The sequence below is a fragment of the Leiobunum rupestre genome, chromosome 8, assembly GCF_980474605.1.
Source record: "Leiobunum rupestre chromosome 8, qqLeiRupe1.1.hap1, whole genome shotgun sequence".
Taxonomy (NCBI): Eukaryota; Metazoa; Arthropoda; class Arachnida; order Opiliones; family Sclerosomatidae; genus Leiobunum; species Leiobunum rupestre.
The window spans coordinates 1,969,396-1,993,252 of record NC_143391.1 but is presented as its reverse complement, the minus strand read 5'-3'; the positions used below and the strand labels follow the sequence as shown (position 1 = coordinate 1,993,252).

General features: G+C 40.7%; 2 protein-coding genes across 2 annotated transcripts; one reads left to right on the top strand and one right to left on the bottom strand.

Moving 5' to 3' along the window:
• Positions 1-1,204: 1,204 nt before the first annotated feature.
• Positions 1,205-6,556, bottom strand: LOC149931652 (uncharacterized). The gene has a single exon (XM_090156563.1). It carries the CDS (start codon positions 6,554-6,556, stop codon positions 1,205-1,207), a length of 5,352 nt encoding a protein of 1,783 aa, XP_090012689.1.
• A 3,477-nt stretch (positions 6,557-10,033) lies between these two features.
• LOC149931651 (uncharacterized) lies at positions 10,034-22,619 on the top strand. The gene is made up of 4 exons (XM_090156562.1): positions 10,034-10,132; positions 15,756-15,983; positions 17,509-18,636; positions 18,840-22,619. The coding sequence occupies exons 1-4, from the start codon at positions 10,034-10,036 to the stop codon at positions 22,617-22,619; spliced, it is 5,235 nt and encodes a 1,744-aa protein (XP_090012688.1).
• The last annotated feature ends 1,238 nt before the right edge of the window (positions 22,620-23,857 follow it).

Here is a 23,857-nt window from a genome sequence, read left to right as displayed (position 1 = left end):
GCTTCTACCTCTCAACAAGTTTTTCATACAAAATTGTGTTTGGATGTCATCTGGGTTAAGTGGGTGGTATCACTGACCCTTATGAAATTAGACAAATAGGCGATCAGACTTTTCTGATTGGCTTGGGTCCTCCGAAAAATATAAATATGCTAGAGCTTTTAACTAAAAACAAATCTTTGTCAGTATAAAGAAAATATTAGAAAAAATTGCACCATGTGTGTGAGATCTCGGAACAAATCCTTTGAAAATTTTTCCATACTAGTAAATTGTTTTTCCGCGAGTTCTTCGCCTTCCCCTTACCGTAAACGGAAGGAGAAAGTGTTGGGAGCTGTTTCCGTACGTGGCTGGAAGGGCCCGCAATCAACCTCCTGCGCATTGTAACCCAGCGCATTAGAATAATGGCATTAAACGTCGCTCGATGACTTGGGTCTAAGGTGCGTGCCTTGGGTATTAGCCAAACTGGTGTACAGTTTTAGTGGCACACACTCATTGTGGGAGAGCTTAAATACTGGACCCCGTCCGATTACCGACTGAAAAATAACCGAGGGGTTTGAGGGAACCTGAATTACTTGGAAGAATGAATTAATTTAAAATTAGTAATCTTTACGCTAAGACTAAATTCTTCACCAGTCTGTTTCAAACGGATTTATTTTAAAAAACTAACTGTTTTATTTTTACACGCGCCACGCTAGCGCGTTTCTCGCATTTTTAAAGAATTGGGAATTTATTCGAAAATACTGCTATATGGATTTCACGTTAAAGGGCAGCAGTTAACTTCGCGTTTTTTAATGAAAATAGAGGGACCGTTTCGGTCGGAGTAATTCATAATCTAAGGAATGTTATAGGAACTACTAAAAGACTAAATGTCTACCATTGAAAAAACACATCTACGTCATGAAATTGGATCAAATATTGCAACCTGTGGTCAGGAGATAGGTTCCCCCTTCACACGTACATCTAAAGGGACGCGGGAATTGGCGTCAGGAATACGCTTGTCCCATACTGGACAAAAGGTTCCCCTTAAAAAGAGGGGTGACTCGAGGAGAGGGTGTGAAGGGAGACCACTGAACACAGGCGCGGGCAAAGGAATACATTCTTTCCAGGAACAACACAACAAATAAAAGAAATGTGGTCTACAAATATTTACAATATTTCACACTCCCCCCCTTGAGCTATGCTCAAGACAGGGTTAATCGGTAATTTCTCAATTGTACAATAATTTAATGGCCCTTTTGATTTTGGTCCCATTGGCTAATCTGATCATGCACGATCTTACAATTCTATCACTTGGATTCCTAAATAGTTCGTCAACGACAGCTATCTTCCAACATAAACGGGGCATTCTGGGCTCCTCTACTAAAACTACATCTCCAACCTTAAGTTCAGGGGTTGGATTTGATTTACTTAAATGATGAGCAGTTTTCAGTTCTAACAAGTACTCTTTCTTCCATCTCGTCCAAAGTCTTTCTAACAGAGCTTGTTGATGCTTATATCTTATTCTTATATCTCGTCTAGAATCATGTGGAATGTCCTTTTCATTGAATTTTCTGGATGGCAATACGGTTAATCTACCACCCACAAGAAAATGAGCTGGAGTCAAAGGGGTGGGATCCCCTACTTCTTGCGAAACGAAGGTTATCGGCCTTGAATTTATTGTGGCTTCAACTTCGGTTAAAATTGTAGCTAATTCTACATTTGTCAAACTTGCGGGTCCCAAAGTTTGTCTCAAAGCGTTTTTGACGGAGCGCACTAATCTTTCGTAAAAACCGCCGACCCAAGGTGCGCGGTCAACAATAAAACGCCAAGTAATTTTCAGATCAGAAAAGTAATTAACAATTTCGGGACTGCGTTGGTTATCGAAAATTTCTTTCAAATCTACATAAGCTCGTTTAAAAGTCCTTGCATTATCGGAATATATTATGGATGGAATTCCACGACGGGCGGCGAAACGACGAAACGCGAGTAAAAAACATTCGGTGGACATATCTTTCGCGAATTCGAGATGGATGGCGCGGGTGACTGCGCATGTAAATAAAACGATGTAACACTTCTGTCCCTTTTGGTTGTACAGAGGTCCGGCGTAATCCAAACCAGTAACGCTGAATGGAGGCGCGGGAGTGGTTCGGGCTTCGGGAAGAGGAGCCATCTTCGCGGCACACGGCTTGGCGCGGAAACGCCTACACACGATGCAACTGGAAACGACCTTTTTGACAAGTTGGCGTGCGCGTGTAATCCAATAGTTTTCACGTAATTCAACGAGCACGTTATTTACCCCGGCGTGATACAAACGCGTGTGACATTGTTGAACGAGTAGTTCGGAAAATCGGTGATTATTCGGTAGAATCCAGGGATGGGTCTCTTTGTACGTCAGGGAATTGGTTCTTAATCTCCCGCCGACTACAACTAGGCCATTTTCGTCTAATTGAGGGTCTAGAGATAGAATTGATGACTCTCTGTCAATTTCCTTTTTGGCCTGTAGTCTAGTAACTTCGGACGGAAACGCTTCTCTTTGGACCATTTTCACCCAGATTTGCTCGGCGCATTGGATTTCTTCGGCAGTTAAGGGCCCAATATGTTTTCCCTTTTTACAAATTCTGGAAAATCGGATTATGTGAGCCGTTATACGGATGACCTTGGATAGGGAGCTGAATTTTTTGAGATCGAGCAACGGTTCTAGTTTGACATTAGTCACTGTAATGGCTCCTTGTACGGCGAAGCGAACTTCGGCTTTCATCTCCTCTAGGACTTCAGGGGAATACGGCTCGTGATTCGGCTTTATTCCCAACGGAATTTCATTAGTTGGTCCAGATAAATATGGAGGTCCTCGCCACCACTTGGAATTAGTTAGGAGGTCTTCCGCGCTTTTTCCTCTGGTTGGCAAATCTGCCGGATTGTCCTTGGTTGAGCAATAATTCCAACTTTTCGGATCTGACAAGGTTTGGATTTCTCGTATCCGATTTGACACGAAAGGTCGCCAGGTAGATGAATTGTCCTTAATCCAGGCTAGGACGATTGTCGAATCCGTCCACATATAAGTGGTTTCAGGTTTGTTTGATAGGGCGCTTAGTAGGTTCTTCGCTAGACGGGCACCCAAGACTGCCCCCATCAGTTCTAGGCGAGGGATTGACATCTTTTTGATAGGTGAAACTCTCGTTTTAGCGGCGATGAGAGTAGCTCCTATTTCTCCGCGGTCAGTTACGTAACGAATATACGCGACCGCTGCAAAACCCTTTTCACTGGCGTCAACGTAACAATGTAATTCTGTGGTAATTTGACTGTTTTCTTGGATTGTGGATAAATAAAATCGCGGAATTTTCAATTTTCGGAGGCTCGAGATTTCGGAGCACCAGCTGTTGAACGCGGTTGCCAGTTCTCCGGGGAGAGGATCATCCCAGTTGAGTTTATTTTTCTTCCGAGAATCCTCCCACTCCCAGAGTTTCTGATAAAGGAATTTGGCTCGGACTGTGAAGGGAGAAAGGAGGCCCAGTGGATCGTAAATTCTCGCTAGGGATTTCAACACCCATCTCTTCGTCTCCTGTTTTTGTACCAGAAATTCTAACAGGCTGCTAATTTCAAAACCCAGGGTATCTTCTTCGTTATTCCAAATTAACCCCAGAACTTTGAGTTTCTCTGGATTTAATAAATTGCTAGATGAATTATCGGACTGAATTTCACGGCTCCACAGATTCCGGAGCTCCGATGAATTAGTATTCCATTTACGGAGATTCATACCAGCCTGACTGATGATCATTTTGCTCTCTTCGGAAATTTTGTACGCTTTCTCTACGCTCTCCACTCCGGATAATAGATCGTCGACGTACAGTCCTGACGTTAGGGTTCTGCACGTCTCTTCAAACTCGTGTTCGTACTTCTGGATATGATGCTTCAGGGTTGCGTTTAAGAGAAACGGGCTGCAAGTCGCTCCAAACGGGACTCTCGCGATTCGAAATGTTTTTAGTGGAGCCTTCCTCGGGTTGTTGATGTCGGTTGTCCAGAGAAATCGAAGGGCGTCCCTGTCGCTGGGCTCAACGGATATCTGTAGGAATGCTTTCTCAATATCACTGGAGAACGCAACTCGATGTTCTCGGAAGTTGATTAATACGTGGATTATTTCTCGGTTTAAACTCGGACCGGACTCTAGGACATCGTTCAGGGATAAAGCTTTTCCTCTAGGCGACGACCCGTCGAATACGATGCGAACTTTGGTAGTAGCGCTACTCTCTTTCACGACGGCTCGATGAGGAAAATAGTATACGACCTTTGGAGTAGCGGAGAGTTCAACTTCTTCAATTATACCTTCTCGAAGTTGGCTCTTTAGAATGTCATCGTATTCTAAAAGTAGAACTGGATTTGTGGCTAGCTTGTTTAATAAATGGAGGGTTCTTTTCGTAGCCGCGGCTAAATTATCTCCAAGGGCTTCCTTGTTCGGTTTCCATGGCAACGGTACTTCGTACCGTTCTCCGGTGAACCGAACGGTTTGTTTGAAGGCTTCTAAAACGTCGGTGTCGTTGGTGGATTCTAATTCTTCGGGTTTAACACCCATGGTTTCGAGATCCCAAAAGGCGCGTAGTTGACGAGAGACGAGTTCTTCTTCCGAAAGTGTTTCTGCGGAGACGCGCATGACAGTCACGGAATTTACACCAACCACAGGAGGTCCGACGCTTATTTTCGCGGGACCTTGGATGGTCCATCCGAGGACCGTTTCGATCGCAACCGTTGATTTACCGAGACGCTCGTTTTTATCCATTGCAACCGTCCAATAAAAATCGGAACCTATTAAAATATCAATAGCGGCTCCATCTTTAAATTGAGCTTCGGTACCGGAGTAATCGGCCATGACTAGACCTTTACTTCGCATTTTCCGCACTATATCACCACTCGGAACGGAGGTAACTGAGCCGCATATTTGCGGCGTTTCGAAAGCGTTAATGGAGACTGACTTAGTAGGATCGTGGACATTACGTAATACGACGCGTACCCTTCTTCTTTTCGCGTAGACGGGGGTATCACTACCGAAATGATTAATCAAAAGTAGTTCGTTTTCCGAAATCACTTCTAGATTTAGACGTCGTGATTCTTCTTGTTTTATGAAGGATAATTGACTTCCACTGTCGAGTAGGCAGCGAAGCTGCTGGGAATTTTTGCCATCTTGATCTTGGACGAGCGCTAATGCGGTTTGGAGAAGGACAACGTCCGCTCCACTCGATATTGACGAGAGAACGTTGGTGGCTGGCTGCTGTTTAGGAGGTTGAATCCTTGCCTGTTCTCTAGCATCTGAGCTTTTGTCACTCTCTTTGGAATCGCAAAGGGTGAAATGATGCTTTCGCTTACACCATTTACACCGCGTTACTCTGGCGCGACATTCGCTAACTCTGTGGTACTCTCTAAGACAATTAAAACATCGACGTTGGCGCTGGATTATGGCTCGTCTTTCTTCCGGCGTATGCTTGGTACAGTCGGTGGTGAAATGGTTAGTTAGGTTGCAAAACAGACAAAACTTCGGACTCGCGATGACGCTTAAGGCGGAGGCGGACGACGGAAAAGCGTCCTTTTTCTTGTCATCAGGACGTGAATATATACCTTTAGCGTCAAACTGCTGTTTTTTGACCTTGCTGTCCGTTTTTCTAGATCTAGATAGCGCCGCTACTCTTTCTCGACTCGTAACTTCACGTAAAAGGAATTTACATAGATCGTCTACTTTCCATCCCGAGTCTATTTCATGCTCTCTGTTAAACGCTATAGCTATATCTTCCGGTACTAGCTGAATTAGGACTGGTGAGAGCAGCGCGCTATACGCTTCTGTCGCAAGACCTAAATTTTCCAGACTTCGCATTTGAATTTCACAGTGATCATAAAGGTTTCTCAACGCGACGACATCGCTAGATTGTTCAACCGCTTTCATTTTTAATAAATTTTCCATATGAGCGCTAATTATAGATTCTTTACTGCCAAACTGATTTTTAAGAATGTTGATAGCGGTACAGTAATTCAAACTGGTGGTCTGTAAACCAGCGATTGCTCTAGCTGCTTTGCCATCGAGGTAGGAACGCAAATACGTGAACTTAACTGAAGAATCAATTTCCGTTTTATGGATGGCCGTTTCGAAATGATCCCAGAATTCTAGCCATTTTGTGGAATATCCGTTAAACTTTTTGATTTCTAGTTGAGACAGTTTCACCATGGGAGCCTGGGAGGGGTGCGATGAACGGTCGTCTTCGGTCTCGTCTTTGTCTGACGAGTTGGCCGATGGCTTGCCTCTGTTCTGAAGAGCTTTCAAAGCATTGAATTTACAGGTGATAATTTTCTCGTGGCACTCCTCAGTTCCCATGACCTCCTCCTCTAATTTGGCGTCGTCAATGGCAGCTTGGATGGGATCGTTCATTAGTAGTAACTTTCTTTCTTTCTCTTTCAGCTGCATTATCCTCTCATCTATGGTATCCAAATTCGGAGTTCTTTTCTTTAATTCATCCTGGATAGTTTTGATGATGTGTGTGGTACCAGTCCGTAGAGTACGACGAATTCTGATTAATTTATCAACGTCCACTGTCTCTGACATGGTGGAATTTCACGTACAGTTCGCAAATTAAATTATCTTAAAATCCGTTCCCGGGTTTCGGCACCAAAATTGTGGGAGAGCTTAAATACTGGACCCCGTCCGATTACCGACTGAAAAATAACCGAGGGGTTTGAGGGAACCTGAATTACTTGGAAGAATGAATTAATTTAAAATTAGTAATCTTTACGCTAAGACTAAATTCTTCACCAGTCTGTTTCAAACGGATTTATTTTAAAAAACTAACTGTTTTATTTTTACACGCGCCACGCTAGCGCGTTTCTCGCATTTTTAAAGAATTGGGAATTTATTCGAAAATACTGCTATATGGATTTCACGTTAAAGGGCAGCAGTTAACTTCGCGTTTTTTAATGAAAATAGAGGGACCGTTTCGGTCGGAGTAATTCATAATCTAAGGAATGTTATAGGAACTACTAAAAGACTAAATGTCTACCATTGAAAAAACACATCTACGTCATGAAATTGGATCAAATATTGCAACCTGTGGTCAGGAGATAGGTTCCCCCTTCACACGTACATCTAAAGGGACGCGGGAATTGGCGTCAGGAATACGCTTGTCCCATACTGGACAAAAGGTTCCCCTTAAAAAGAGGGGTGACTCGAGGAGAGGGTGTGAAGGGAGACCACTGAACACAGGCGCGGGCAAAGGAATACATTCTTTCCAGGAACAACACAACAAATAAAAGAAATGTGGTCTACAAATATTTACAATATTTCACACTCATTATTATGGATTTTGACATATCCCTTAGGTTTTCATATATTTTTATGAATTTGGCGAAGATATAAACTTTTTTCCATTGTGCAATTTGTGTTCTCTGTCGTAACCTTAAGGCACGGGCACCAGCCGATGGACGGGCACCCATTTTGGAATAACCTTAATTAGATATATAAGGGCTTCTTTTTGAAATAACGTATAGATAATGTGTTACAAATTGGGAAATCATTGAAGGCTTCACTTCATTATACTCAAAAAATGATAAAATAACAGTTATTTAAGTAATTTATTTAAAATTATAATTACTGAAATAATAAATATAAAATATGTCTTAAATACAAATTTAATTAGTTGTTAAAAAGTATAATATTTAAAAATTGAATATATAATTATTTATAAGTTGATGTTAAGTTTTTTACGACGACTTAAGAAATGCAGCGGGCTAATTAAAAAAAATAAAAGTTGTAAATTTGGTTCTAATTGGCTAAACTTCACCAACAAAATTCAACTTCAGTTGAATATCACTATCAGCGCTGGTTTATGGTTTGTTCGCTATCGATTTTGTCTCTTAATACCGTAGCTCAAAAGAGTGTAGCACTTGATATTATATTAAACAATGGTCCGCTCGAATTTCAACGAGACTCGAAAAGTAAATGTTGTCTGATAAACTACAAATTACTTTAACTATATCGCGCTCAGTTTAACCTATTTCACGCTTTAAACAGATAAAAATAAAAGAGCATCTTTTTTCATTAAATGAATTTCTAACCGGTTTCTTACGCGATATATAACGACCGAAAGTAACGGTTCTTAACGTCTGGTTATGCTTTTTCCAAAAGTAACTTAATTCTAAATAAAAATTTTATTAAAGTCTGTAGCGGATTTAGAGGCTTGCACCGCCTTTAAGCGCCGCCGCCACCGTAAATTTTCAACGCATCGATCGCGCCGCCGCCGATTGTTCGAAAATCGGCACACGCCGCTGCCGCCGCCGCAAATACAAAGAACGGCGCGCCACCGTTTCTTTTTTTCTTTATACACTTTTTTTTTGGTATTTTAAGGTTGGATTTCATTTACGCGAAATAACTACATCTGAACACGACGTCGAACGTCAAATTTTGGTTTTCGGATTACGGTCGACGCAGAGTTATAGCATTTTCACTTAGTGTCAATAGATACCAGCATTGCTATCTTGGCTATAGAGAGTCACTAATATAGCCAAGGCTTATCCACATTTTAATTATCTTTGAATTTAAATATTGCTTGGTTTATCGATATGTTTTCTAAAATTGAATTAAATTAATCAGTGGCGGACTGGGTCTAATATTCTTTGGTTGCTAGGAGACTAAGGGTCCCAGCTTTAACAACAATAACGCTATCATGTCTACGAAGACCCACTTCATGAATGGTCCATGGGATCCACGCCATCGGGCAGGTTACCTCTATGGCCAATGCGAGACTGATAATAATTTTTTACTTTAAATTCAATAAATGAAGCACTAGACGTCCAATACGTTTTTAAAATCACATCATAATACCGTAAGTTATGTTTAAAAATAAAATATCATATCAAAATAGCAATATGTATGTTCACCATGCGATGATAACCTTCGGCAGCAAAAATGATATGATTCGTTACTCGGATTTATTTCTGATTGGAAGACTCAGAGCGTCAGTGGCGTAGCCAGAAATTCGTCAAAGGGGGTCCAAGAATGTTTATATACAAGGGGTGTCAATTTAGTAAAGCCAAGGTAGGCCCAGGGGGTTGACATTGAATCCTCCTTGTCTACGCCACTGCAGAGCGTTATCGTGGAGCACGACCAAAAAAATTAAAAGCCAATATCGAGCCTTCAACCAAATTTCGACCCGCCATAACTGCTAATAATTATGGTTGTCGTTTGACGTCAGGCCAGTGGCCAACCTCGGAAAGACCATGGACTAATTATTGTACTTCGCACATTAAAACATTAAAACAAACGATTTACAAATTGAGCCAGTCCCACGTGTTTTCCAGCTGCTGAGCTTCATTTGTATTTTCACCTCATTTTCCTTCTTCCCCGGTTATTATTAGTTAGTTAGTTCCTAACTCCGCCGCCAGAGCACACATTAAACAAACGCCCGAAGCTAATATTCGGAAACGGGGCGTCCCTGTGCGAAGTACATTAATTAGTCCATGGAAGGACTAGTACGAGTTGGTATTTGCCCTTGCCCTTCTGGTCGCGTGTTTTTTAAACTGTCGCTACAAGAAAAAGCTCTAAAATTTATACAAACGCCGGCGTCCGCCGCCGCCTGTCATTTTGGACACGCCGAAGACGCCGCCGCCGTTATATTTTGGGTCAAACGCCGCCGCCGACCCATATCAGATCGGCGCAGGCCTCTAAGCGGATTGCTGTTTTAATTATGGTAATTTTTTATTTATTTGAAAAGCAGAACAGTTGCTTTGTTCATCTGTTCTGAATATCTAATCTGTATAACCCGAGAGATTTAGAAGCATTTATAAATATTCCTAAACAGAAATAAATTAATAGTAAATTCTACGGATCAGAAAGTGCTCCTTAAATTTTAATTTAATGAATTCCATTAAACACTTAGAGGGCGTCGCGGTGCAACCAGAGGCACAGAAAAATAAAATTTCCAACGAGGAGGAAAATATTTGTTTCCTTCGCCACCCAGCCGAAGAAAAGCTGCGCCGAACGTCTCTCGGGGAATTTCAATTTGGGTGATACGAGTAACGCCGCGTTGCTATGGCTACCAAGCTTAAATTGCCCGGAACTCATTTCTCGCTTTGTGAAACTGGGGATAATCTAAGATTGGAAACAACCGCTGACGGCCAGTTTGATCAGGCAAGTGACTGGAGTGAATGAATCCAAAGCAAAGATATAGTTCCACCACTTCTTTGTGCGCGAATCTTTCGCTATAAAGGCGTTTCAATGATATGCCCTCTCTTTTTATTTGGCCTAATTTTTGTCGAAAACGGGATTCCCGAATTAATTATTCGGTTAGCTTCGAGATTCACCAGACTTGACAAACCAAGTCTACTCACACTTGTAAGTTTAATTTTCTGTTAATAAGAAACAGAATGATAGCGAACGTTACCGCAAAAACTCTCGCTTAGGTCTTCAATTTGGTTTTCAATAGCCCGTGTCATTAGTAGTTTATTTATTACGCGCGTAGTAACGACTGTACGCTGAATTAGGCCCTCTAGTGGAAACCAAGGCTGACCAAATATTTTAGCGTCGACGTAAAGAATCTTAGTCAAAGGCCTAGGATATTTTGTCTATCTAGCTCGATTTGCTATGGGGATGTCTTTAAAAATGTTTTTGGAGAAAGTCGAGTGCCCTGTTTTCTCTGCGAACTGGACAATTTCTGCAACTGTTGGCACCCCGCTGATTCTCGAATGAGGATGGTCGCTGTCCTATTCTTCGACCTAGCCCCTCATCGCCGGACAGTTGACCATTGTAATTATCCCGGCGTTAGGTCTGGTCTAAATGACTTCAGTATTGATTTTATATTTTCTACCTCATTGTCGTGACGAGGTGACAATCTTCACTTGAAAAGTTTATTCGGAGCAGTTATCAACGTTTTCATGGTTTATGGCTCAAGTCAAACCAAAATGTCAATGATTTTTGTAATTAAATGGAATAAAATCTGAATTTATCTAAATTAAAAATGTTTTTCTTTTAAATTTCAAAATCGAAGGTGTCGATGTACTTCTTGAATGAAATCGTCTACGTTTATTACAAATTTAATGCAACATGATTTTTTTTAATAAAAACATTACAATTACTATAAATTAATAAATATAAAACATAATTCAAAATAATAATTTAAATATTTTCATTTTTAAGGGAAACTGCATTTCTTGAACATACTCTACGGGTAAGACATAGATTGGGAAAGGTTCTTAAGTATCACAATAAAACCACGGAATTAGGCTTAGCTGTGGTTGCCATGGAAATTCTTTACAAAAAATATCAAATCAGAAAAAAACGGGGGAAATTTAATAAAAATTGAAATACAGTGTATCTCGATGTAGTTCCAAATAAAATTATAACTTTTCCACCCGAGCTACAAGTGATTTACCATTTTTCCTTGTAGAGTGAAGAATACTTAGGGACTTTTCTTTATTTCCGCGCCCTAAATATTAATTTAACTTGCAGGGAGAGCTATGGATAATTAAACCCCCAAACCGACTGAAAAATTTGTTGGGTTTAGTCTCTTATTTATCCGAATTGTAGATAACTCCTAATTGAAATTTGAAATAACGATACGATGTTATAATAAAAATTGATTTATTGCGGGTTGAAAATAGTGACCCTTCTCGTCGGGCTACTGGAGAATTCTGCCCGAAAGGAGGCAAACAAAAAACGTGGAAAACTTCGCTTTCCACAATACAACACAATACACAGTAGAAACAGAATAACAAGTCGGCCCAGGCCGTAATATTAGTTCCACATCAGTGTATTCGAGTGGGCAAAGCCATACACCCTTAGTAGACACAGATAGGCAAACTAATACAAAGCTTTTGAGGCTTTGTGATTTCTTATCGTTGGATATATAAATTTCCACCCTAAGTGAAAGGGTGGATGCCGGCCACCATCAGGAGACCCGGGTGGGCAAACTAATATAAAAACTGTTGAGCCCATGTGATTTCCTATAGTTAGATATACTATTTACCATCCTATGTTAAAGAGTGGCCACCGCCCACCCTCAGGATACACGGGTGGGCAAACCAATTCATAAGCTGTTGAGGTCATTTGATTTCCTATCGTTAGATAGACGTAAAGTATCAAAGGTGAAATAGGTAAGCAAAACACGACAAACATAATTTTTTTTAAATTATTGAAATTAGTGGAAAAATGATTTAAAGAAATTCTTAAACTGGGATGGTTATTTTAGGAAATTTATATCAAACATTTGGGTATGGTTCAAACACCAAAATTCCTATTATTGCACAAATTCAAAAAAAAGATACCCTTGAATGTAATCCGACTGCTTTGGATTTTTTGGGCTCCCATATTCTAAGTACATAAATTCATTCTTGATTAATGCATACTGGTTTTGACTTAACTTGCAAGGTAATTTGACAAAAAGCTATATTTTAAATTTCGATCTATTTGTGGTAGAGCTATAAACGGGTAGTCTTTACGTGAACTTGTAAGTTAATATACCTAAGTTTTGCGAATGGTATACGGCAAAGATTATCGTAATAAAAATTTACATTCATAGATATAAAAATACATATGCCCGAATGCCCCTAGTTTTTGGATGAGTATGGGAGTCCAATAATTAATAATGACGGTACGTAAGTGTGTGAAGGGAAATAGAGTCTTCAATGCTTTAACTTTTTAAGCGTACGCGTGTTCTTAATAATATAATACCTTCTCCCGATAGTGACTTCAATTTATTATTGTTTCTTAATGGTTCCATTATTGCTTTTATTACCCAAAAGGAAGTTCGTCAGGTGTGGATTGAACTCGTAGTTTGTCTTTGAACCTTTTGTGTGGTGTAACGAGTGATGAAGTTTTTCAATGTCTCTTGTTGATTTATTTGAATATGAAATAAGTATCTCATTGTGGGGCTTTTAGAGCATTTATAAGTACATATGGGGAAGAGGGCATTTAAAATTTTCAAGCTCGTTTATTCGAGTACTCACTTTCGAGCGAGGCATCTTAAGCGAGTGTGCCCACCTACCACTGCTCACCACCCAAACATTTAAAATTTTCGAGCTCGTTTCTTCGAGTACTCACTTTCGAGCGAGGCATGTTAAAATCTTTATTTCCACCTTTTGAGTATGGGGGGGTCCCAATACAAAGTCTCAAGAAAACGATTGACCCGACAAGAGAAAATATGCGGAAACAAACGCGATAAATGTCAAAAACACCATCACGCACATGACACCGAGCAACACCAACCAGAACAAGGTCCCTCCACCAGCAGGCATCGATGGGTGTTCCGGCATGGGGAAGGCGTCATGCCCTCTCCCTCGACGTCCAACCATGACTTGAGGACTTTTAACGCAGCGGGGCTCCGCTGCTATTATAGCTCCACGTTGGCTTTGGCACTGACACCTGGACCAAAAATATTTTGTTACGACAGTTAACGGGTGAGCGTAAATTACAGCTGCCCCTTTTACAGGACAGCAGTGGGTTGGGGAAACCGACTATTGCTTAACCCCCACTGGACATCGGCTCCCACTTAAGCTTAAAAATTCATCCAGTGGGAGAGGCCTGCACCACTTAGCCAGCATCTAAAAGATACTGTTACCGACTCTCACCTGTCTTACGACGGAGGCGGGATTACACACCATTTGACTGCCCTACTACTAAGTTCCCATGTAAACCCCCTAAGACTAGTTTACAGGCGCTCGTTAGACACCCAGGGAAAGGTTTACTAGTTAGTCCATCGGTACAGCCCATAGATTAAAGGAATTACCTCAGCAGTCCAAGCAACACCCCTTTTTAGTCGAACGCAAGCGACCGATCAAGGGTTTATTCGTTACAGGAGGTACCCTAGTTTCCCGGGTATTGCCACTTGGTACTCTGGGCCGATTCCCTTAAGCGAGTGTGCCCACCTACCACTGCTCACCACCCGAACATTTAAAATTTTCGAGCTCGTTTATTCGAGTACTCACTTTCAAGTGAGGCATCTTAAGCGAGTGTGCCCACCTACCACTGCTCACCACCCAAACATTTAAAATTTTCAAGCTCGTTTATTCGAGTACTAACTTTCGAGCGAGGCATCTTAAGCGAGTGTGCCCACCTACCACTGCTCACCACCCGAACATTTAAAATTTTCGAGCTCGTTTATTCGAGTACTCACTTTCGAGCGAGGCATCTTAAGCGAGTGTGCCCATCACCCACCACCCGACGCGAAGTTTGAGGTTCACTTGACCTTAAACTCCGAAAATATACGCATAATTAGGCGGAAAAAGGGACAAGAATTTCGACAACTTAAGTAGCCAACTCCCCCCCCCCCCCCCCCCCGTCGCTAAAACTGACAAGAATACAGTAGATGTTCCGAACAAATAATGAAAAGCTTCCAGTGGCCGAGAGCGTAAAGGCGTCAATATCTGAAGTTTTGGACTGACCGTTTGTGAGTTCGAATCCCGGTTTCGCCGAAACTGCAAATTATTTTCGCAGCGCCATCTGCCGTGTCGTTGCTTTCCACACCAAACAAACAAACAAACAAACACACAACACTTAACGACAATCCATCCATAGCAATAGTCCCACTTCGATATATATATATCTCGATGTGGAACTAAAAAGGGATTTTATTTTACGCTAGGTCGTGGTGAAGCGGGTATATAGTGGGGAGCTAGGGGGAAGTACCAGTTAAGAGGGGATCAAGAAAGGGGCTTCAGAATTCGGCCCAAGAACGGTTTCTCTCTTGGATTTAAGGCTATTTTTGAAGAAAAAAGGCGTCAAACACATTCCTTATAAAGTTACAAATTACACAAATATAAAGAAAAGAAGTACACAAATTACACTAATAAATGAAATATCAAAAATTATACACTGAACTTAAATGCAAATCTCCTTCAATTCCCAATGATTTCACATAGAGAAAATGGTAAAAAACGTGAAGAAAACAATTCATCTCGATGTTGTACCATATTAGGTTTTAAGTAGTACTATGACACCTTTCCCCATGAAATCATAACTTTCCACCTTTTCCACCCGAGCTACATGCGATTTACCATTATTTACTATAGAGATAAAGGTAAAATCGTAAAAAACATCAAGTAAAAAACATATCTTGATGTAGTTCCTTATAAAGTTTTAAGTAGATCGATGACAAAATTCACAAAATATAGGGAAATATATGTAAACATAGGGAAAATGGGTTATTGTGAATAAATTTGGGTAAATGCGAATGATGACGGAAAAAGAGAGAAAATAATGGTACATTTAGGGAAAATTGGGTAAATGTGAATAAATTTGGAAACTGCGTGTTAATTTGGCGTTCACATTTTTAATTATAATTAGCGGAGTGCATAAAAATGTTAAGTATTTAAGCTTTTGTTCTTGAAAAAATCCAAAGTTGTTCGAGAAATAAAATAATTTAAAAATGTTTTCATGATTTTTTGTGCGCTGCGCTTATGACTACATTGTACGCTTATGGGCCCGCTGGGCCTATGAGCTTGCTGCGCCTATGGGCCGGACCCAATTTGATTATTAATATTCCTTTTTATTACTATTAATTGAATCAGGTTTTAATTTTATCTAATTCTCTTTTGTTAAATCTTGTTTACTTATTATTAATCTTATTTTAAATAAAAGTAACGTTTTGATGTTTATCTAATTTTATATTTTAAATATTATTTCCTTTCGTCAATTAACTTCTTTTTATCAATTTAATTCCCTAGTATAAATAATCTTATTTACAGTTACCAATATTATAACTCCATTTTTAAGCATACTTAATTGAAAGATAAAACCGAGAATTATGATGTATTGTTAGAGGATTTCAGCGCTCTCTACTCGATTTCCAAACGATGGTCGTCTTCGCAACTATCCAGCAGCTCCGAGGCGCCTCAAAGCCCAGCTCCAGCCCTCAGGACGTCAAAGTAAAAATGAACATTGTCTCGCAGAACTCTGTCCCGCTCATGGTATCCTGCCGCTGAGGTTTCTTTCCTTGCAACAACAGCGAGTCCTGCTAAAGCCGGAGGACATCTGCAACCGCAAGAAGGTTAGTATAAATTCGCTCTGCTCCTTCTCTCAACCTCTATCTAACCCTTTTCGAATTGAAAGCGAATGATAAAGGTAATAATAATTAAACAGAATGGATTGATCAATGACACGAGGATGGTTATATTGGAAGCCCCACCGACTGAACCTTTAATTTATTTTCATATTTTCTCGAAATGGTTTCACTCAGACAACGATGTGAAACGATCTCTTTGATTGTATCAAAATAATGGTTCCGTCGTCATGTTTTACACTCTTCCAAGCTTGAAGGCTGCGGAGGAGTCGGGCACTGGGTGGAGTCCCGGAACAACTCGCTATGCGTTGATTTTACAAATTATCTCCTCATTGGTTGTAGGGGTATCTCCCCGAGCTCTTCGGTTTCATTTTTCACACAAACTTGTTGAGATTAACGGTAATAGTTAGTGTAGGGAGCTTTTCGCTCGCGTGGCATGCAGGGCTGGCCACCACCCTCCACCCGGCCACCTTGAATGGATTTAAAAGTCGCTTGATGACTTGGGTATTAGCCTAACTGATTATTATAATGATTTTCGTTAGAGTGAAGACGCCACTACGTTTTTCATTTCCACCAAGAGCCGCAGTGGGTAACAAAGATCCTTAAAAGCATTTACTCGCCACTTTTGGTCTGCACGCAGTTCGATATTCGTGGCAGAAATGAATACATTGATGGTTGGTCCTTCCCTTTTTGAATTAGTATGTTAGAGCGGTGCTCTTTGTGTTATTATTGAAGAAACCAAAGACAAGCTACTAGTGTATCCCTCTTTGTTGGCAGATTGACTATCAGGTTACTTTAATGTTTAAAAATATCCGTTAATTTTCAAATGTCACAATAATTAACTTCAGAAACGAAACGAGGGCTGAAATGCAAGTTAATTTAATAGCATTATTCATGCAAATTAAGAGTCAAATTAAATTATGAAAGCGTTTTAATTTCCAATAAGCCCTGTGTAAAAAAGTTACGCGACCAATTTGTTTCCCCATTTTTTTATTTTTGAATATCGATTAATGTACGGTTTAAAAATTAAATAAATATGAACTATTTTGTAATGTAAAAAAGGTCATTCAATATTTAGCTCTAAATGTATAAAAAAGTTAAAAACATAATAGACCAGATAAATGTGAACTTTAAATTTGCTCCCCATTACGTCTGATAAGAAAATTTAATTTGGAAACACTTGTTTTCGGTCGCTTCATGGAACGGGTCACCACTCTCACTACTAATGATTTATATGTATTTTATTCACGCGCGCTTGTAATGATGTTTTTAAATTTATGTCATTAAACTTGTAAATATTCAATCAAACATTCGCCTAGTTCTTTAAACCACTTGTGTAATAATTTAGGTAGTTTTTCAGTCGGCTGCCTAGAATTCTTAGCTCTCCCACTGCGCAATTACCAGCGCACGAAACAATTACCACATAAATTTGGTGCCGAAACCCGGGATTATCGGACTCACGGTTCCTTTAATCAACGAACTTGTACGAGATATTGAACTTTGCGAATTGAAGATTGAAGATCGGGTAAGACCAGAACAAAAGCGAATTCATACCACGATGTCGGACACACCAGAATTGACCAAATATAAAGGAATGCGAACCACAGTAAGAACCAAAACCACTAAGATGATCAACGCCATCAAAGCTCTGGTAGAAAACCCGTACTCAGACATCGAAGACATTGAGGACCACTTAGCGTTACTTAAATTGAAGGAAGCAAGCCTCTCAGACGTAGACCAAAGGATTGCGACCTTACTAAACTGCACAGCGGAAGACGATCCCAACCTTATCAAAGAATCAATCGCGGTTCAGGACTACCAGGAGCGAATTGTTCTGATTCGAAATAGAGCTAGAAGGGAGCTCAACAAAAGAGAAGTAACCATTACCAACGAGGACTCTGACAGCAAGGACGATCGATTAGCCAGTTCACGAGATCAGTCGAAATTGCCAACTCTTCACCTACAACGTTTCAGTGGAGAATTCACGGAGTGGCCCGCCTTCTGGTGTCAATTTCAAGCTACAATCCACCAGCGACAAGGACTATCCAGAGTAGAAAAAATGAACTACTTAATATCGTATTTGGACGGTGACGCGAAAGGTGCCTTGTCGGGACTTAAAGTGACCAACGAAAACTATGAAGTTGCAACAAAACTATTAGAAGAACGTTACGATAATAGAAAGTTGGTAATCAACGACCTCATGAAAGGTCTAATGAAATCAAATCCCGTGGACGATTCCTCCGATATAAGAGCTTTACGTAAGTTATATGATTTATGTGAAACTAATTTAAGGAGTCTTAAAGCAATTGGGGTAGATATTTCTGCTAATAGTGAAGCATTATGTCCAGCTTTAGTTAGTCGTTTACCAGAAGATATTCGTCTTAAATTTAGTATGGAGCAGGGTAGAAATGATGATTGGTGTATAGATACTTTAGTAGAATTCCTTAAGAAAGAGGTGGAGGGACGCGAAACCTGTGCAATGTTAAGTAATTCCGGTTCAACCAACCGAGCTTATACCAGAGATAAATACAAGCCTACCAGGGTAGATGTAAGCCGACAACCGCACGAAAGGACTCCTTCGTGGTCCAGCGCTTCATCCTTTGCCACCAATGAACACGCAGAAGGGTCTACTGCATTTTTTGTAAATCAGATATTCACGCCACGGTTGATTGCTCCAACTATACACTTGAAGAAAAACGACACCTGGTGAAAACGTCGGGAAGGTGTTACCTTTGTACGTCTACCAGACATAAAAGCGAAACCTGCAATTCCGATTTCAAGTCCTGCAGAATTTGTAAAGGAAAACACAACGCTTCTATCTGTCACAATAATCCGTCTCATAAGGCATCCACAACGAAAAACGATACATCAAAGTCTCCTGACGAAACCTGCGTCAAGGCCATTGGAGTTGGTAGTATTTCTGGAGTACAGAAGACCGTATTTCTACAGACCGCCAAGGCTCTAATCAGAAGTCCAGAGAGTTCCGAGCCAAGTGAAATTGTCCGGTGCCTACTGGATAATGGTAGCCAAGCGTCATTCATTCAAGAATCGTATTCACGCAAACTTAACCTTCCTATTGTCGGGGAACAAGTCGTCCAAATTGGTAACTTTGGAAATGACAAACCCACTACCGCCAAAAGAAGACTTGTACGTCTTACCATCCAGAACGTCAAGATCCCAAAAAAATCAGTTACCATAACTGCAGTCGAAGTACCATTCCTATGCAATACCATTACCCTAGTCAACTGCGATGAAGTCGAAACATTCGTTCGATCCAGAGATATACAACTAGCAGACGAACCCAGCTATCAACCTCCATGTATGACTAGCATTGGCGTGCTAATTGGAGCCGATTTTTACTACGAAATAGCTAGCGGAAACATCGAACGAATCGCCAGGTCACTTGTCGCCGTCGAAACTAAGCTTGGATGGGCCATTCAAGGTCCAACAGGTTCCGGTCCAGTCACTGCACACAGCATTTCCATCACGTCAGTTTCCATTGTCGAAACCGAAGTTTCAAACGCCTTGAGATCTTTCTGGGACCTGGAATCCTTAGGAATCCGAGATGAAGTCGAGGAGGATAGTTCAGAGCAGGCAGTAATTGAGAACTTCAAGAAGGAGACAACGTTCGTTGGGGGCAGATATATAGTCAAGCTTCCATGGAAAGTTTCAAGATCACAACTACCGAATAACTTACCAACGGCCACCATGCGCATGAAGAAACTGGTTCAGACATTCAAGCGTGATCCCATATTGTACCAAGATTACAAGGCCGTCATAGAAGAGCAGTTACGAATGGGTATATCCGAAAGAGTTGAAAATCCCAATGAAGAACCCAGCGGTACATATTACGTTCCTCATCAGCCAGTTCGCAGAGACACTAGCCAAACGACTAAACTCAGGGTCGTTTTCGAAGCGTCAGCTCATAAAAAGGGTTGTCCAAGCCTCAATGACCTTCTATTTAGCGGTCCTAATCAGAATCCAAATCTTCTTAACCTGGTATTGCGATTTCGGAAATATCGCGTGGCTGTCGTTGCAGATATCGAGAAGGCGTTCCTTCAAATCGGAATAGCAGATGAAGATAAGAATTGTTTAAGGTATTTGTGGGTAACAGAAAATAATGGACGTGTTCAGGAGGATCAGTTTGAGGTTCTCTGCATGTCCAGGGTTGCATTTGGAGTGACTTCTAGTCCGTTTCTTCTTTCCGCGACCATCAAGTTACACATCGAGAAATATCGTGAAACCGACGAAGAAACCGTCAAGTCATTGGACAACGATCTTTATGTCGACGACTACTGTAGCGGAGGAGATGACGTCGATCAAGCCTATCACAAGGCAAAATCAGCGTCCAGAATTCTTAAAGCCGCGAACATGAATCTTAGGAAATGGAATTCCAACTCAACTCAGTTCAGACAGAAATGGGAAGCGGAAATGGGTACGGACGAAGTCAATACTACAAGTAGTCAAAAAATTCTTGGAATGTTATGGAATCCCCAAGACGACACATTTTCTTTCGACGTAGCTGAACTTGTTAAAGGTCTTCAAGACATTCGAGCCACGAAGAGACATGTCCTCAGCACTGTTGCCAAGATTTATGACCCTATTGGACTATTTTCACCGTACGTAATAAGAGGTAAAATGTTGTTCCAGAAACTTTGGCAACCGCAGTTTAACTGGGAGAAAGAACTCACCGAAGACCTCAAGGCCGAATACTTACAATGGCTCAAAGAACTTCCGTCGATTCAAAACGTCACTGTAGAACGTTGCTACTTCAACACAAGGGACGAAATCAAATCTATAGAACTTCACGCGTTCTGCGATGCCAGTATCAAAGCCTTTGCCGCCGTCATCTATATACGCTACGTTACCAACAAACAACAGATTCTTGTAACTTTCATAACAGCAAAGGCTCGAGTTGCACCCTTGAAAACAGATAAAACCAAGACCAAACCACTGGAAACAGCGACGACGGCAGTTGGACATCAGACATCGTTAACTCTTCCCAGATTAGAGTTAATGGGATGTCTCCTTGCAGCTCGCCTAATTACCAAAGTCAAAAACGTCTTCGAACCACAAGAACTTCCAGTTTTCCTTTGGAGTGACTCCACTATTGCACTTCATTGGATAAAGGAACCAAAGGAACAATCTAAACCATTTGTGCATAATCGTAAAGAAGAAATTCTACGATTAACCAGACCACAAGATTGGCGACACTGTCCAGGTCATCAGAACCCTGCAGATATCCCAACGAGGGGAGCGAGGGCAACTGAATTACCACAGAATATCCGTTGGTGGAAGGGGCCAACCTGGTTACTAGAAGACAAGTCGACATGGCCAAATCAGATCTACCAGTCGCCCAGAACCGAAGATCTAGACGTAGAGAGAAAGAAAACTGTCCTTGCAACGCAATGTAAATTACCTGAAGCGAAAGGACTATCTAATATCATAGATCCTCAGAGATATCATTGTGTCAATAAAATTTTCCGAATAACGTCCTACGTATATCGATTTGTTAATCATTCAAGGAATATCAATAGAGACAAGGCAGATAACTTGGCCGTAAATGCTGAAGAAATGGCTTTAGCCGAAATACAGTGGATTAAAGACTCTCAGCAAACGGATTTCAGCAACGAACTCGCTTCCATAAAGAAAGGCGTCCAGGTCAAGCAGAATTCACCGATCGCCACCTTAACTCCCAGATTGAACCAAGATGATTTACTAATAGTCGGAGGTAGACTGGACCAGTCACGACTTACGGATGACGAAAAACATCCACTTATTCTCTCTAAGAAAAACCAGCTGTCTAAGTTGTTGATGGAAAGAAGCCATAATCAAGTGTACCATTCTGGTGTTCAAAATACACTGACGCAGTCTAGGGGGCGATACTGGATTGTATCAGGAAGACAGCTGGCGAAGACAATAATTAAAGGATGTATGATTTGTAGAAGATCTATGGCCAAGCCAGGTGAAGTACCAGTGGCACCACTACCAGCAGAAAGAATTGATCAAGCCGAACCGTTCTCAGTAGTAGGTATAGACTTCGCCGGACCCTTGTACGTTAAAGTTGGAGAGCAGGTCCAGAAGTCGTATATATGCCTATATACTTGCGCCGTCACCAGAGCAGTCTGGTTAGAACTGGTACCATCACTAACCACCCACGATTTCTTATTAGCACTACGTCGTATCATTGCCCGAAGAGGAATTCCTTGCATTATTTGGTCTGACAACGCGCGTACCTTTAAACCTGCCGATGAAGATTTGAAACTGATTTGGTCAAGTATTAATAGTCAAAAGGTGCGAGAATTTTTCGGAAACCAAGGCATTAGTTGGCGATTTATAGCCGACAGAGCCGCCTGGTGGGGTGGATATTGGGAAATCATGGTAAAGGCGGTAAAAACTCTTTTAAGAAAGGTGCTCGGACAAGCCAAGCTAACTTATTTCGAGATGCAGACCGTCTTGACGGAAAGTGAAGCTGCAATTAATTCTCGCCCGCTTACTTACGTGTTCAGCGAGTCAAACGAGCCTACACCTTTAACACCAGCTCATTTTTTGATCGGCAAGCGAATCACAACATTACCCCCACAGAAACCCAAACTGCAAAATGTTCCTGCCAATCAAAGATAATTATACAATCGACTTCGTCACCGAGAAGCCCTGCAGGAGAGATTTTGGCGTAGGTGGCAAAAAGAATATCTTTTGGAGTTGCGTAACGCTCATCACTCGAAGGTCGTAAATAAACCAAGAGAAATGAAGCCTGGAGATGTAGTAATAATATTCGAAGACCATCTACCAAAACACATGTGGCGACTTGGAGTAATAACCGAAGGTATTAAGAGTCGAAAGGACAAATATATTAGATCGTACTGGGTTAGACTTTCCAATGGCAGTGTAATTAAGCGCCCCACCTCTCTTCTTTATGCTATGGAAATTGGTTAAGATCGCGAAACTAGGTTGAAATAATATTGCATATTATTGGGGGCAGTGTAAAAAAGTTACGCGACCAATTTGTTTCCCCATTTTTTTATTTTTGAATATCGATTAATGTACGGTTTAAAAATTAAATAAATATGAACTATTTTGTAATGTAAAAAAGGTCATTCAATATTTAGCTCTAAATGTATAAAAAAGTTAAAAACATAATAGACCAGATAAATGTGAACTTTAAATTTGCTCCCCATTACGTCTGATAATAAAATTTAATTTGGAAACACTTGTTTTCGGTCGCTTCATGGAACGGGTCACCACTCTCACTACTAATGATTTATATGTATTTTATTCACGCGCGCTTGTAATGATGTTTTTAAATTTATGTCATTAAACTTGTAAATATTCAATCAAACATTCGCCTAGTTCTTTAAACCACTTGTGTAATAATTTAGGTAGTTTTTCAGTCGGCTGCCTAGAATTCTTAGCTCTCCCACTGCGCAATTACCAGCGCACGAACAATTACCACACCCTGGCCCTTAAGCCAAAGCTATCTGGTGAAGGATAATTTTATCGTAGTCGTTTAATGGAAGTTGCGTGCAGCGTCAAATTCATTTTCGGACTAGAGAGAGCTATTTTAATTGGGTATCAACTGGGTAATTGGGCTTTAATGTCAACTTCTGTATTTGGATTAAACGTTACCAAGCATTAAAGAAACAAGCAAATTCCCATAATAAACATTAGAGATTTTCGTGATTTTTAAAATATATGATTATGTTAATATGGCTATACCAAAAGTTTGATTTCTACTGCCTCGCACGCTATTTCAACTCTAACTTAATACGGTTGCACCTGATTCATATTTCATCATATTCCCACATCACTTAATTCAGCTTACATTTAGGCGTTTTTAGGCCAAACTTTAACGCTCTCTAGCG

Coding starts and splice junctions, on each gene's coding strand:
- LOC149931652 (XM_090156563.1), bottom strand. CDS start 6,556: ATGTCAGAGACAGTGGACGTTGATAAATTAATCAGAATTCGTCGTACT.
- LOC149931651 (XM_090156562.1), top strand. CDS start 10,034: ATGGCTACCAAGCTTAAATTGCCCGGAACTCATTTCTCGCTTTGTGAA. Junction 10,133..15,755: donor CTGACGGCCAGTTTGATCAG/GCAAGTGACTGG, acceptor ATGTATTGTTAG/AGGATTTCAGCGCTCTCTAC. Junction 18,637..18,839: donor AAGGGTCTACTGCATTTTTT/GTAAATCAGATA, acceptor CCGTCTCATAAG/GCATCCACAACGAAAAACGA.